General features: G+C 45.7%; 1 protein-coding gene across 2 annotated transcripts in view; it reads left to right on the plus strand.

Moving 5' to 3' along the window:
* LOC139370357 (trinucleotide repeat-containing gene 6C protein-like) overlaps positions 1 to 15,499 on the plus strand; it is a 75,826-nt gene that overhangs the window by 14,438 nt on the left and 45,889 nt on the right. For both annotated transcript variants that reach the window (XM_071109786.1, XM_071109785.1), the window contains exons 2-3: positions 5,870 to 5,960; positions 7,935 to 7,956. In XM_071109786.1, the coding sequence (XP_070965887.1) occupies positions 5,907 to 5,960; positions 7,935 to 7,956 (76 nt within the window). In that variant the 5' untranslated portion in view covers positions 5,870 to 5,906. The remainder of the gene's footprint in view (positions 1 to 5,869; positions 5,961 to 7,934; positions 7,957 to 15,499) is intronic.

Below are 15,499 nucleotides of genomic sequence, written 5' to 3' on the forward strand. Positions count from 1 at the left end.
ATTACATGCTCGCTTACACATACGGACTTACACATACACACACACACACACACACACACACAATCTCGCTCTCTTCTCTCCCTCTTTTCTCTCCCTCTCTATTGTCAAACTGTTCAATAATTTAATGTGTTTATTGTTTGTCTTTTTTATACATTTGTCTACAAGTTTATATGTTTACAACAGGCAAGGGGAAGATATCAAAATAGGGGCATTGGGGAATAACATATTGTACGGAATACATTTGTACTGTAGTGAAGCCGTCTAGAGTAATGCAAGGTCTCTTTCATGATCATGTGAAACGTCAATTCCTATGGAAATGATGTTAAAGGTAATTATGATGTAATTATGACGGTAATACAATATGGATTACAATTATGAATGTTAAGGCTATACGCACTACATGTTACACACACAGACACTCAACCATGCAATTGGTGTTATTTTTATTTTTTTACTTGGACATCACACATTATTACTCTTATACAGACATCGTACACACTCTCACTAAATCACATCCAATATCATACACATCAACCGACTCAGATTTACTACACACAACATCTAAGTAACTAATAACTAATTATGATAAGTGTACAAAATTATGTATTGGATCTTTAAAAAAATACAGCTTTTACATTACATTACTCTGCAGTTTACCTATAAAATGGGCTGATAAAGTAGACATACTCGGTATTCATGTAACAAAATATACACTGCTCAAAAAAATAAAGGGAACACTTAAACAACACAATGTAACTCCAAGTCAATCACACTTCTGTCAAATCAAACTGTCCACTTAGGAAGCAACACTGATTGACAATAAATGTCACATGCTGTTGTGCAAGTGGAATAGACAACAGGTGGAAATTATAGGCAATTAGCAAGACACCCCCAATAAAGGAGTGGTTCTGCAGGTGGTGACCAGACCACTTCTCAGTTCCTATGCTTCCTGGCTGATGTTTTGGTCACTTTAGAGTGAAAGCACTGCCAGCATTCAAGTGGTAGCATGAGACGGAGTCTACAACCCACACAAGTGGCTAAGGTAGTGCAGCTCATCCAGGATGGCTTGCTGTGTCTGTCAGCGTAGTGTCCAGAGCATGGAGGCGCTACCAGGAGACAGGCCAGTACATCAGGAGACGTGGAGGAGGCCGTAGGAGGGCAACAACCCAGCAGCAGGACCGCTACCTCCGCCTTTGTGCAAGGAGGAGCAGGAGGAGCACTGCCAGAGCCCTGCAAAATGACCTCCAGCAGGCCACAAATGTGCATGTGTCTGCTCAAACGGTCAGAAACAGACTCCATGAGGGTGGTATGAGGGCCCAACGTCCACAGGTGGGGGCTGTGCTTACAGCCCAACACGTGCAGGACGTTTGGCATTTGCCAGAGAACACCAAGATGGGCAAATTCGCTACTGGCGCCCTGTGCTCTTCACAGATGAAAGCAGGTTCACACTGAGCACATGTGACAGTCTGGAGACGCCGTGGAGAACGTTCTGCTGCCTGCAACCTCCTCCAGCATGACCGGTTTGGCAGTAGGTCAGTCATGGTGTGGGGTGGCATTTCTTTGGGGGGCCGCATGGCCCTCCATGTGCTCACCAGAGGTAGCCTGACTGCCATTAGGTACCGAGATGAGATCCTCAGACCCCTTGTGAGACCATATGCTGGTGCGGTTGGCCCTGGGTTCCTCCTAATGCAAGACAATGCTAGACCTCATGTGGCTGGAGTGTGTCAGCAGTTCCTGCAAGAGGAAGGCATTGATTGCTATGGACTGGCCCGCCCTTTCGCCAGACCTGAATCCAATTGAGCACATCTGGGACATCATGTCTCGCTCCATCCACCAACGCCACGTTGCACCACAGACTGTCCAGTGCTTTAGTCAGGTCTGGGAGGAGATCCCTCAGGAGACCATCCGCCACCTCATCAGGAGCATGCCCAGGCATTGTAGGGAGGTCATACAGGCACGTGGAGGCCACACACACTACTGAGCCTCATTTTGACTTGTTTTAAGGACATTACATCAAAGTTGGATCAGCCTGTAGTGTGGTTTTCCACTTTAATTTTGAGTGTGACTCCAAATCCAGATCTCCATGGGTTGATAAATTTGATTTCCATTGATCATTTTTGTGTGATTTTGTTGTCAGCACATTCAACTATGTAAAGAAAAAAGTATTTCATAAGAATATTTCATTCATTCAGATCTAGGATGTGTTATTTTAGCATTGATCTAAAATTGACCCTAGAAATAGTACTGTTAGGAGTTCTTGAGTGACTGGGTCAGTCAATTTCTAATATACTAATTCTCTTAGTAAAAGTATTTATCTTCAACTCCCAATCTGTGGATTCTATTAGATAGATTAAAATTGTACGTTAAACATCACAGCATAGTTGAAAGATATGTGTTGCGTAGAAACCCGACGTGGAGATAGATGGGATGGGCTGAGGGTTGGGATTTGGAATTGGCGACGAGTGGAGTTGCTGTGTGGGGAAGAAAATGATGGTCAAAGATAAAAGTACAAATAAAACATAATAAAACGTATGTTTGAATGACACTGAGGGTTAGTGTTTTTACAACTAATGCTGGTTTTACTTGAGGCTGATGCCGTGCAGGTGTTTGTATACATGCATATACACACACACTCATTCAAATAAACACATACAAGAACACACACATACATGTAATAGTGCCAGACATCCACACAAACATATACAGTTGGCATTGCTGTTATGATTTTAGTTGTTCTTGATGTCCTTTGTTTTAAATCTTTTTTTTGGGGGGGGGGGGGTTACTGTTCTGTATTTTTTCTCTTTAGTTCATTCTCTTGATTGTTGGTTCTTGGGGGTGGAGAATGGAATTAATTCTATTTTTCTTTCTAGGGGGGCTGTGGGAGGGGTCTCGAATGGTTGAGGGACAGCTATTGGGTAACTGTGGGGGCATCTTCGAGGGTTCAGATTCACGTTTTTTGGCCTTGTTGGAGCGCTTTCAACGTTCCCTTGAGCAGGGCATTGACCCTGGATGCTTCTGTTTGGCGCTCTGAATGGGAGTCTGTTGGATGACTGGTATGATGTTGTTGAGCGGCTTCACTGCACGTATATTATGTTTCGGATATTCAATAAAAACAATTTAAAAAAAACAAGAATAAAAAAAATGCCTTTCAGTTTGTCTGCTGCGGCGCAGAAATGTATATCTGTAACATAATATTTTGGGAATCGCATACACACAGGTTAAATGTTTCATTTAACCTTGTATTTTTTGACAGGAAGTCATGCTGAGACCAAGGTCTCTTTTACGGATGAGCCCTGTAATTACCCAAAATATAGGCTACACATCAATTCACAGGTTTCGATTTCAATGCTGCTCCTATGGATGAGTGGGGCAGCACGGCAGTGAACAGTGGCTTGTTATGATCTTGGATACAGGAACACAGGTGGTTGTACTGTACAGCGTGGTGTGTTAGATCAACCTCTACTAGCCTTCTACCAAAATAGACCCTCTGTCGTCCTTCATCCGTTTCCTTAACCGTGTATTTTCTAGGAAGTGAGGTCCGTAAGTAAATACGAGTGGTGTACTATTATTGTCATAACCCTTCCCCCGCTTCTGTCTCCTCCGTCATAAGCTGGCCCACCAGATGGGCTGTATGGGAGATCCCATGTTAACAACAGCTAGGACGGCGGTAGGCTAGTAGTCACTAAGCAGTAGATGGACTGAGTCGGAGGGTCTCTTTTGGAAAATTCCAGCACTTAAAGGGTTCCACCGGATATTTTTATATCCTGATCCAATGTCCCCTTCCCCCTCCTTCCACCCCTTTCTATTCTGAGGGTGATTTCAACATTCAGAATAGTGCCAGTGAGCCCCCCCCTGCTTTTTGGACAGGTGCTAAGGAATATCAGCAGGGAGGATGGTGGTGGGGAGAAATGCCAGTTAGACTGACCGGGCATTGTGATTGGTCGAGGGGGTAGTAGGGGGGGCGGGTGAAGTGGGAGTGGTAGCCTATGAGGTTGTTGGATTGTTAGTGCTGTGCAGGAGTGCTGGTCTGGTTAATAGGCAGGTCTGAGAGAGAAGACACTATTGAGCTCCTACTTATTACCAGGCAGAGATCAACCAGCCTTTCTGTCTGAATAGATACTAATGCACCACACACACAGTCTGATTACAAGGACAGTGCGTTGTACTGTCCTCCCTCAGTCATTACAGCTAGACAAGGCAAGGCCTCTGTCAGTATTCGTTGCTGTTAAGCAGTACACTAGCTGTACTGTAGATTGACAGTTAATGCCTGCCTGCCAATTTCTTTCTCTCTCCCTCTTTCGCACTCTCCGTTCAATTTAAGGGGCTTTATTGACATGGGAAACACATGTTAACATTGCCAAAGAAAGTGAAATAGATAAACAAAAGTGACATAAACAATAAAAAATGAACAGTATACTTTACACTCAAAGTTCCAAAAGAATGTCTTATATATACAGTGTTGTAATGATGTGCACATAATTAAAGTGCAAAAGGGAAAATAAATAACCATACATTAAGGTTGTATTTACAATGGTGTTTGTTCTTCACTGGTTTCCCTTAACTTGAGGCAACAGGTCCCGCTCTCTCTCTCTCTACTCGCTCTCTCCCTTCTCCCCTCTCGCTCTCTCTCAACATGGCTGTCCCTATGGACACTCCTCCCCACCATTTACTCACTCTCAGCCTGCCTCTGCCTGTCACTCCGATTGACAGTTCCATTCCCCTACCAACAGGCAACACACTGGGAGGAGGGCATGTCATTACTCTCCCTGTCATTATTATGATAATTCATCAATGTATTCATGTGCAGGCCCCTATGGACACTGTCTGAGGCTGGAGAAACTCCGGTAAGCTCCGGTGTGTGTGTCAGTCACTCAGGCACTGAGAAAAATGTGTGTTTATGGCCTTACTATTGCTGAGGACAGAGCACAATGGCCGATTTGTTTGTGTGGAGGGAGTTGAAGAGTACGTTGAGATCCCAGAGTTCCACGATAAACGGCTGGATTTGCGGTGAGAGGAACAGCCAGTCAGTTGGAAGCTGTCTAGTATTGACCACACTTTTGAGTTTTCCCATTGACCAGATAATAACCAGAATGTCCACCGAGTGGCACTTAGCTGGCAACACTGACCAGATTGAAATGGCTAACCGGCACTAGTAGGCTTTAGACACACACACATACACACACACACACACACATACGTATGCACACACAGGCTCCCCCAGTCCCTCTCCTCATGCCTTTAATAGTTTCCAGGAACCGTCACCGAACTTCAGCCAAAACAAATAAAGGCTTAAATAAACCACTTTCTCTCGCAGGCTCTCCAGCTATCTGATCTCTCCTCAGGCTGCTTAGCTGGCCACTGGAGACAGACTTTGGGAAAGGCCTTGAGTTTGTTCTTTCTTTCTCAGTCTTTCCTTATTTCCTATCTCTTCCCCCCCCATTTCTCCCTCTGTCAGTTTCCGGGTGTCCATCTGTTGCTCCCCCCCCCCCACCCCCACCCCCAATCTCTCTCTGGCCATGAAGGAAATTGCATTTAAGAAGCAACTCAATGTGTTACTTCTGAAATGCTGAATGTGCTTGGCGTCTGAAGGTCTTCTCTGGAAAAGGTCTGCTAGCTCTGACATTGACCTCTAAGCAGATGAAAGGGAAATTGTAGCCCTAGGTTACTGAACTTAAAGCCTGCTGCTCTGACATTGACCTCTAAGCAGAAGAAAGGGAAATTGTAGCCCTAGGTTACTGAACTTAAAGCCTGCTGCTCTGACATTGACCTCTAAGCGGAAGAAAGGGAAATTGTAGCCCTAGGTTACTGAACTTAAAGCCTGCTGCTCCTCTCTGCCCTGTGCTGAAAACCTCTCCCTTTCTGTTTGCAGCTGAGAGAAGCGAACAACACGAGAAGAGAACCATTTGATGGAAGAAAATAAAAAGCAAGAAAAGACCAAGAAGGAAGCTGCTCAGAAACAGGTGAGTTGTTACGTCTCTCTCCTCAAACGGAGTACCTCCTCCTGAAAAACCTCTCCATCAGGCTACACCTTCTCCCTCCTTCCCTCTCCGTCATTCACCTGTGTTCCCCAGGTAGGTGTGTTCAGTATAGTCTCCTTATGACTGAGTGTGGGAGTTCCTCCCTAGTTTAACCTCATGGATTAGCCTAGAGCCTATAACCCTGCAGGCAGCACACTGCCAGGTGTATGGACCCTATTTAAAGACAGATTAGAGCTGGCACACTAGCTACACACACTGCTCTGTTGGAAACACTAGCCTGGCTCTGGTAACCAAGGAGATGTTGCTGTCGCACATAGACGCACGCCATTCGCACAGTCATACAATTGTACACACAGGCATATAAAAACACAATGCTATGCGCAAACGCATACTCGAGCCCGACAATTAAATCAGTTGACGAATATTATTGGCCGATATTAGCCCTTTCACAGAAATATTTGTTTTGAGCTTTAGAATGAACAAATTCGTTTTCAATGTTTGCCTGAAGGGGGCGCTCTGAGAGCTGTTCCTTGAACATCCTTCAGGACGTGAGCATGGTGGTTTTTCACAGCCAGCGAAGGAGTATGAGGAAATAATCAAAAGTGCCCGTTACCAAGCAAGGAGCCCTGTCCTCATTGTATGCTCACTTAGCTAGCCAGCAAGGTAGTTAGCCTAGCTAGCTAGCAATCTGTGCTACCTATGTACGACTGGACTGGCGCCAAAGTGAACACTGACTCATCCGTGATACATCCCTGAACGTGTGACTAAAACCAGTGCGGCAAACATTTTCCTGCGTGAATGTTTTCAGTCATCAGCGCATGCCGTCTGCAGTTGAAATATGTAGCCAAATACATACATTTTGTATTGAATAACGGTATAATTTACATTATGGTTTCAGTAAGAAAACATTTTCGCAATGAACAAATAGCGCAGGCTTGTCATAACAAGCTCTTGTTGCGAGGTTGCCATAGTGGTTCTTTACTTGACTGTTTAAAGCACTGTAGTGAATCTACTCAATACAGATGCTGACATCTAGTGGCGACATTAGGAACTCTTTCAGACATTCTTGTTTATTAGTGTGCTTGTCGTGCTTCACTTCTGCATTCTTATCCACTGCCATAGATGGACACAACTTAAAGATGTACCTAAGGTCAACTGAATATTTGTTTTATTTACTTTTGTATTCATAGAGGGTATAGTGGCTTTTTGGTGGTTGTCATGTAGGCCACAAATAAAATGTTCTTAACTAAATATTAAAATGAACATTATTTAAGTCATCATTTAGACTATCTGTTAATCCTTTGGAGTGCAATTTGTAAAAAATATATTTTTCATTCTGCCTCCTAAAAGAAAAATACATATTGGCACGTATATCAGTGACTTTTGCCTCCCTAGTATCAGTACCGGACCCACAAATCCCATATTGATCGGGCTGCTAACACACACACATGCACTCAGACAGATTAGACAGACAGCCTGTAATTATCACTTCCACTAGCCAGCAGCCGTGCCAAGGCACTTTATAGCAGGCGTCTCCCAGGTGGGGCTGTTTGGGTCTTGAAGACTGAGGCGTTTTACCTTGCGTGTCTAATCAGGCCCACACAGCCTACTGCCAGTCATCCCTACATTTTCAGCTAATTTCAATTGGCTTTTCATTTAAGATATTTGCCCATTCGTTGTATGAATATGCGATTGTGGGCTGCATCCAATTTGGCAGCCTGCAATGTGATGAAGTTCTACTGGGAATATAATTTATCGTGTTTACTTTGATTATGAGTTTAACAGTTTCCTTCCCTGCTGTGTAAAAGTACATACATTCCTTCCTGTAATGCACTAATGTTGTAGTTAATGACAAACTTTTATGACACACCATTTTGCTAGCTCCACATTAATCATTGAACAAAAACAACTTTACGTTTACAGCTGTTGACTTCTCTCTCCCTGTGTGTCTTCTAGGCTGCTGACACGAAAACCAAAGGTGAGTGGAATGACTAACTGCCGCTCATAGCCGCACAGCTTTTTAAAAGTACATGAAAATGATTGACACACACGGCCCTAATCGGCTCTGATTTTTAAGGGAGTTCATATGGGCCACAAAGGCGTATACATACAGATAAGAGCTGTGTAGGAGCAGGCCCAGCGTCGTCTAACATACAGATAAGGGCTGTGAAGGAGCAGGCCCAGCGTCGTCTAACATACAGATAAGGGCTGTGTAGGAGCAGGCCCAGCGTCGTCTAACACACAGATAAGGGCTGTGTAGGAGCAGGCCCAGCGTCGTCTAACACACAGATAAGGGCTGTGTAGGAGCAGGCCCAGCGTCGTCTAACATATAGATAGATACACAATGACTTCTCCTCTGAGCTCAGCAGTGCTGGCCAATGATTTGTGGAGAGGGCGTCCAGATGGGAGCTCCTAACGGGGGGGGTAAGGTTTGGGAGGGTTATGCGTTCAGTCAGTTCCAGGGGCGACATTATTTAAGGGGCATCTTGTCTTCTACGGTGACTTGTTCCGCTCTGTCCCAGCAGCATGTGTGCTCACATCGGTAGTATGTATGCTATTTCTGTGTGTGTTTCCATTCAGCCTTTATTTAACTAGGCAAGTCGGTTAAGAGCAAATTCTTATTTACAATGACGGCCTAACCCGGCCAAAACCTCTCCTAACCCGGACGACGCCGGGACAATTGTGCGCCGCCCTATGGTACTCCCGATCACGGCCGGTTGTGATACAGCTGCAGTGTCTGTAGTGACGCCTCTAGCACTGCGATGCAGTGCCTTAGACCGCTGCGCCGCTCGGTCCCCCACGTCAAATGTTTCCTATTGTATTTAGCCAACAAATGAGTCTAGCGTGTGTGAAGAATGTGTGTCATTGCGTGTGAATAAGCCAGGGGATCGTTGTTAATGCGTGTAGGTGTTAACCCCCTGTAGGCAGGCATTAGACAGATGGGGCCAGGGCTTTGGTCCACTCTAAAGCCCATTAGAGCATCTGTTCAGTTTGCGCTGGTCAGCACCTCGCCCTCTAAAAGGTGTGTGTGTGTGTCCTGTTTGTGCTACCAGGGATTGGCCCCAACACACCCCAACAGCTAACCTCCCTCACCAATAGGCATTGGGGTTTGGCCTGACGTCCGTTTGCGTTGTGTAGAGGTCAATGGCACTTTCTTGACCTCTGACCTCATCAAGGTCTGTCTAATTATCTCTGGGGGGAGACTCTGTGCTCCGTCTGTTGGTGAGTCACCAAGCGAGAAGGAACCATTTTAAGCCGAGGGGTGACTTAGTGCTTCTTAACAGCAGACTGAGAAGGTTTAGTTTGAAGTTAGATGACAGAGGAGTGTACAAACTGAGAGGGAAAGGACGTGGGATGAGTGCATTCAAGCGTCAGCCTACAGAGAATAGGACCAAAAAGGAACTTGTAGAGCTGAAACAACTAAATGGACACTGTATAGCCTACTTTTAAAGTAAGCAAGAGAGAAAATGTTCTCTGCTCAATTTGCTACAGAGCCCTCTAAGTAGCATAGGACTGTTTTTTACTTCAGTCACTAAATAAGGTAGGTGTGTGTGTGTGTGTATGTAGGGGGGGGGGCAAATCAGTATGTAGCTGTGATGTCTCTGTCCATATCAAATGATCTCTCATCACTCTCTAACACACGTTTGTACACACACAACCTCACACACAGCCTCATCCCTTCTCCAATCACCTCTCCCACTTCTTCCTCCTCCCTTCCGCTCACGTTTCAATTTGTTTGCGGTAATCGGTCTTGCCTGGTGCGATCATATGTATGAAAATTAGATGAGGCGCTGGCGCTGTGGAATTAACTCCTGTGCCCCCCATTAGCCATGGAGCTCCAGTGAGACGGGGGACCAGCCACCAGCCTCCCCCCACCCAGGAAGTCCCTGTTGTGGTAGAGGGAGTGCGCCTCAGTCCTCTATTAGCAAGGAGGGCAGGGGAACGCTGGTTATTCCCCACAATCAAACCCCATCGTGCTGCGCGCACACACATAATGCACCATACCCCCACTGCTCAGAGTGACGCAATTAATGGAAACAGGTGGCGGCTTCCGAGTTTGTGAGCGAAAGCCATCAGTAATACCCGGGTATGCCTGACGCATTCTCTACCCAGCCCTGGTGTAATCAGAAAAACAGCGCCTGCCTTTATAATGTATTCAATAACAAACTGTAATGCGTGTCAATCTTTTACCTACGTTTCCCCTTAAAGCGCCGGTATGCTTCAGTTCGGCTGGCTGCTAGCCGATGTCGGCTAGGCGACCCGAACGAGTGTACTTGCATACTCCCTTAAAAGTCCTTTGATGAAAAAGAGGGGGAAAAAAGCAACAATAGTGTGGTTTGTCCATTTGAGACGCCGTAGCCAGTTTACACAGTCTTAAAATAGTCAGAATTAATCTAAGAGCTCTTAGTTGTGCAATTTTACATCTAAGTAAGATGTTTGGTGTAGTATTTCTCAATGAGAAATGCATGAAAAGGAGTTCTCTTGTTGAATGACAAGTCTTTATTGAAGAATCACTGTTGACCAATCACCGCCGAAAGGGGGTAGACTTCGGCTGCTGACTTCGGCTACTGACTAGAGAGAGATTTCTGTGCCCGAACAGCCCCATAAAACTGTACCAAATGAACAAAAACGTCACACTGCCATCATTATATGCACTTACTCTACCGAACTGTTTTCGGCTGGGAAGCATGCCACTTTTACCCATGCTGTTTTCTCCCCTTCCCAGGAGACTGCCCTGCTACCATGGCAACCCAACAATTTGCCACGGCGACTGACATATTTACAAGGTGTCACCGCGGTGACAGGAGAACTGCATTATTTCCACCCGGGAAACCGGACGACTTCACATCGTAATATGCATATTGGATTAATTTGCAATTTCACATTCAATTAATTGTCAACACTTTTTAGTCGGATTTCTTAAATCGCAATCTAATTGGGGGATAATTGACTTTCCCGTGGGGGGGGGGGCAGGGGCGCCGTCGCCTTTCTGTGTCTAACTGCAACATTAATAAATACTCTGTAAATGAATAGTGAGTGAATGGATACTGGTTTATGGATGCGAAGGATAATTGTTTTGTCTCTTTGCTTGCATGTCAAGTAGAGGGGGTTGATTTAGAAGTAGAGAGAGGGGGATGAAGTGGAAGGGAGGGGACAGAAGTGGGGGATATTTTCTGCATGTATTCATGTTGGATTATCACTCACACGCTGCAGACAGAAGAGGCAATTCAATATACCCTCCGTTACATCACAGCTGAGAGGGCTCATGTCACATTTAGAGGCAGATTAATAGAAAAGCGTATGTGCTAATATTAATGGCATTTAAAGATGAGGCTTTGCATGGGGGAGAGGGTTGTGTGGCTGAGCAGGACTGCCTGGTGTGTCTGGAAGAGGCAGCCCTCCTGTCTTCTGCTTCAGGTCACATTCTGCCTTTTCATGTCCAAACTACCAGCACCACTGCCATTTTTTGTGTGTTGACGAGGATATGCTGACGAATCATATCTACTTGGGAAGCATTGGCTCAGTGGTATACACATGACTCCTAACTTCTCACCATAGCGTGTAGAGAACACACCTGACCTTAGAACAGTCTTTGGGCAACAATCTCCTTTGGATACACTGTATGGATAAGGGAGGACTGACTGAATCGTATCTAAGTGTGGGACTTTGGCTTAGTGTTATCTACCCATAGTTAACTGCAGTGAATTCTAACAAGCTGTCTCTATGAATCGTATCTATGGATCAACCAGACTCCTAAAGCACGTAGAAAGTGTGGCAAGAATGAGTCGACACCGCTGAGATGAGCCCTCTGCTCATTAGTGTGTGTGTCGGGGCTCAGGGTGGGTCACAGGAGGCCCGCAGAGCAGAGGTGCATTAGGCATCTCCATGGTGACGGGCAGCGGCCTAGTACCCAGGGAAGGGTGAGGGGTGGAAAGCTGTGCCTTTTAGTGTCTCTGTGTGTGTGGGGGTCTCTGACCTGCTACATGATTTACTACTGACAGATGGAACCTCAGACAACCCCCCCCCCATGGCACACACTCTCACAGGAGACTGTCTGGGTGTATCTTAACAAGCAACCATCAACACTCAAAGCTACTGATCCTGCTGTACCACTAAAGTCTATAGCCCCTCTTAACCTTTAGTACTGTCAGTCCTCTCAACTACCCTGTATCCACTTAAACAGGCCACTAAACACACATACACCTCATCGGTCAGATGGTTTAGTTAAGTCCCTACATCACTACTTTCCAATGCTTGGATATGAAAAATATGGCTTTTCATGTAGTCACATTAACATTTGATTTCCAATGAGAGTCATGTATATAACTCCATACAGGATGCAGATAAACCTCTTCTGTAGTCCACTTATGTGTTCTACACACAGCCCTCCCCCACTATAAACACGGTCACATATTCAAATGCGTCCTCATCACACAATAGCAGCACGTAGCTAACCTCTGACATGGAATATTCCCAGAACCCTTCAAAGCCAGGCACACACTCCATAACCGAGCCAATGGCTCCTTATGCACCAGGACCTGCCCTCTTGACCATCATCCTTTTCACTCAAGCTTTTTCATCTCTTTCGGCTTAGTTAACCATTGAGTGGGGGACAGGAGGCCAAAATTACAAGTTTGGTTAGGAGTGCTTCTCCTCCCTTGAGGGTTTAATGGAATTTACAGTGTGTCTCGTTATAATGGTTTATTTAATTGACTCTCCTTCGAACATCAAATAGTGTTTTTAAGGCTTTAGCGACCCGAAAAGGTCTAGTATTGCAGTTTGTTTGCGCTCCTTCTCTTTCATTCTCTCTCGTTCTCACACTCTTAATTTGTGCGCTCTCTCTAATTCTGTATACCACTCTCCATTCATTCCATCTTTCATTCTCTCCCTTTACTTTGCCTCTTGCTCTGGGTGTTCCTACGATCTCTCAATCTCCCCTCTAAGTCTTTGGGTGTAGGACAATGTCACACGTATCACCTGCTATCTCTCCCATCAGACATACAGATGAATCTCATATATATATATATATATATATATATATATATATATATATATAAATATATAAATAAATAAGCGCTTTAGTGTCCGTTATGGATTTTAAAAAACAACTCTTTCCCCAAAAAATAAAAGGAGTAATGTTTTGCTAGATCTCTTTTTATTTAGAGCCGAGAGACGTCATATCGTAGCCGCCATTCATGCTCACACACACGCTCGTGTGCACACACACACAGCTACTCTCTCCTGAGTAAACTCTTTTTCACTGAGTTATTAAATGCAGATTATTCCAAAGACGGATACACAATACCCAGCTGGCTGGAATAACAACTGCAATTTCCCATCATAGACCAGATAAACTGTGATCATTTACACGCACAACATAGTGCTTTAATAGCTATTTAATTGTGTTGTAAAAGCACCAGTGTTATAAACAGAGGCTACTGGAGAATAGAGTGGAAACGCACACACCCAACCAACCCCCCCTCAGATATACTCGCATAATGTGGGATATCCACACTCAATGTACACCCGCACACCCTCCCACCACGTCATAGAAGCTGTGATTCATAGGGTGTGTGTGTGTGAGGCTGCCGGCCCAGTAACAGCCCAGCAGTCCATCTGCTTCCTCTAATGGATTCAGAGCAGCAGTGAACAATGAGAGAGACCGAATTGGATGAACGAGGGGGAGGGAGCACTAGAGAATAAAAGGGAGGGAGGGCGAGGGACAGGTTGAAGGGAGAGAATGAAATGGCTGAGCGGAGGGTGAAACGAAACAGGAGAGGGTGGACATTGTAAAAGGCAAGCGCGAGAAAGGAGAGAGAGAGAGAGGAGCAGGACGAAGGAGAGGGAGAGAGCCGAGGGGGGTGCGTGGTGAGGACACAGCTCCCTGCCGGCTGATTGGCTGTGACTGTGTCAGGCGGGCTGAGGCTGAATTTAATCAGATATGTGCGTCACCAGCTGCCTGCTGCAGCACCCAACCGGCTAGCTAGCTCCTGCTGCTGGAGGGGCCAGCTCTGACCAGAGATGGAGGTAGATCAGCAGGCAGTATGCAGTTTATGAGCGAGAGAACCTAGTTGTGTATGCGCATATTTGAAAGTATATTGAGTATGTATGTCAGAGGCACAGGGGTGCACAGCTCATGTGCAGAGGGTGCTCTGTTTATAGAAACGGTGTTGGCAGTGGGACAGGCCTTTGGCAGGCAGAGGGAATACGTGGGCCTGCCTGCAGTGTTTGCTTTAACCCCCGCTGTTGCAGCACAGGGCAGCTAGTCAGCCACATCAGGCCTCTACTGTTCATGTGTGGGATTCTACACAGTCACACCCTGTTAGTTTCTCGTTCTATTTTCTCTGGAGCCACAACTTGGAAAACCATGAAAAAATGACAAAAGCTGCAGTTGTCCTAATTGGTCAGACTGATATGACCTCAAATGTCATTGTGTGCATTTGTATGTGCCCATGTGTGTCGTGACAGAGTCCTCACAGTGGCTCCTGTGTTCCCAGAAGAGTGAGAGATCTGTTGCCTGGTTGCTAATCTGCATCTCTCCTGTGCCAATCCCTTCGCTCTCTCCCGTCTTCTCTCTCTCTCCTTTCTCCCCCCTGAGGCATACCTGCCAGCCTGTTGTTTTTAAAACCAGCCTATGAATTCTCCTCTGTAGCCACCTAGGGAGTATAGAACCACAACAAACCGTATTCACATTCACCAAACTGATGTAGCAGCTCATGAAGGTCATAAAGTATTGAGAGACAATATGGCTGCCATGCTTTTCTAGTCAGCATGGACAGTGAGCACACATACCATGTCAGATATGCAGGGTGTTAACCTCTTTCCAATGCAGTTGCGTAATGCGCACCCACACACTTGTGCTACATAAGCCTTGGTGCAGACACACACACAAACACACACTTCCGTAAGCCTCTGTGCAGTTTCCCCTCCAGCCCTCGCGGGCAGCTCTTAGTCTGTCCAGCCTCAGCCTCCTGCTCACCCAGAGGGCTCAGCTAAGCTCCTGCTGACACAGTAGGCTGACACAGTAGGCTGACACAGTAGGCTGACACAGTAGGCTGACACAGTAGGCTGACACAGTAGGCTGACACAGTAGGCTGACACAGTAGGCTGACACAGTAGGTCCTGCTAGTACCGACTGCTAATACCACTGTCTGGTCAAGGCTTGGTTAGAGGGCTGTTCTCTCTGGGGAACTAATAGACAGAAGAATGCACAGGGTCAGGCAGAGGTGAGTGCGAGTGTGTGTAAGAACCTGCCCTTTCATGTTGTCTGGGCTGTCTGTCGGTGGTGTTCATGCACAGGTCGGCTCATAAGGAAGGTTATTACTAACCACGTTTCGCTTGATTTCTCCTTAGAAAATAAGGGCTATGTTTTCAATCCATGTTATACGGGTGTCAGGTATTTGGGGTATAACGTTTTTGAGAATAAAACCTTGCCTGGTTGCTCTAGGGTTAGAGGTAATTTGATGTTTCAACCTATGAACATCAGTTCAAATGATCAGTGTGTTCATGTCATACTCGAT

The sequence above is a fragment of the Oncorhynchus clarkii genome, chromosome 17 (genome assembly GCF_045791955.1).
Source record: "Oncorhynchus clarkii lewisi isolate Uvic-CL-2024 chromosome 17, UVic_Ocla_1.0, whole genome shotgun sequence".
NCBI classification, from domain to species: Eukaryota; Metazoa; Chordata; class Actinopteri; order Salmoniformes; family Salmonidae; genus Oncorhynchus; species Oncorhynchus clarkii.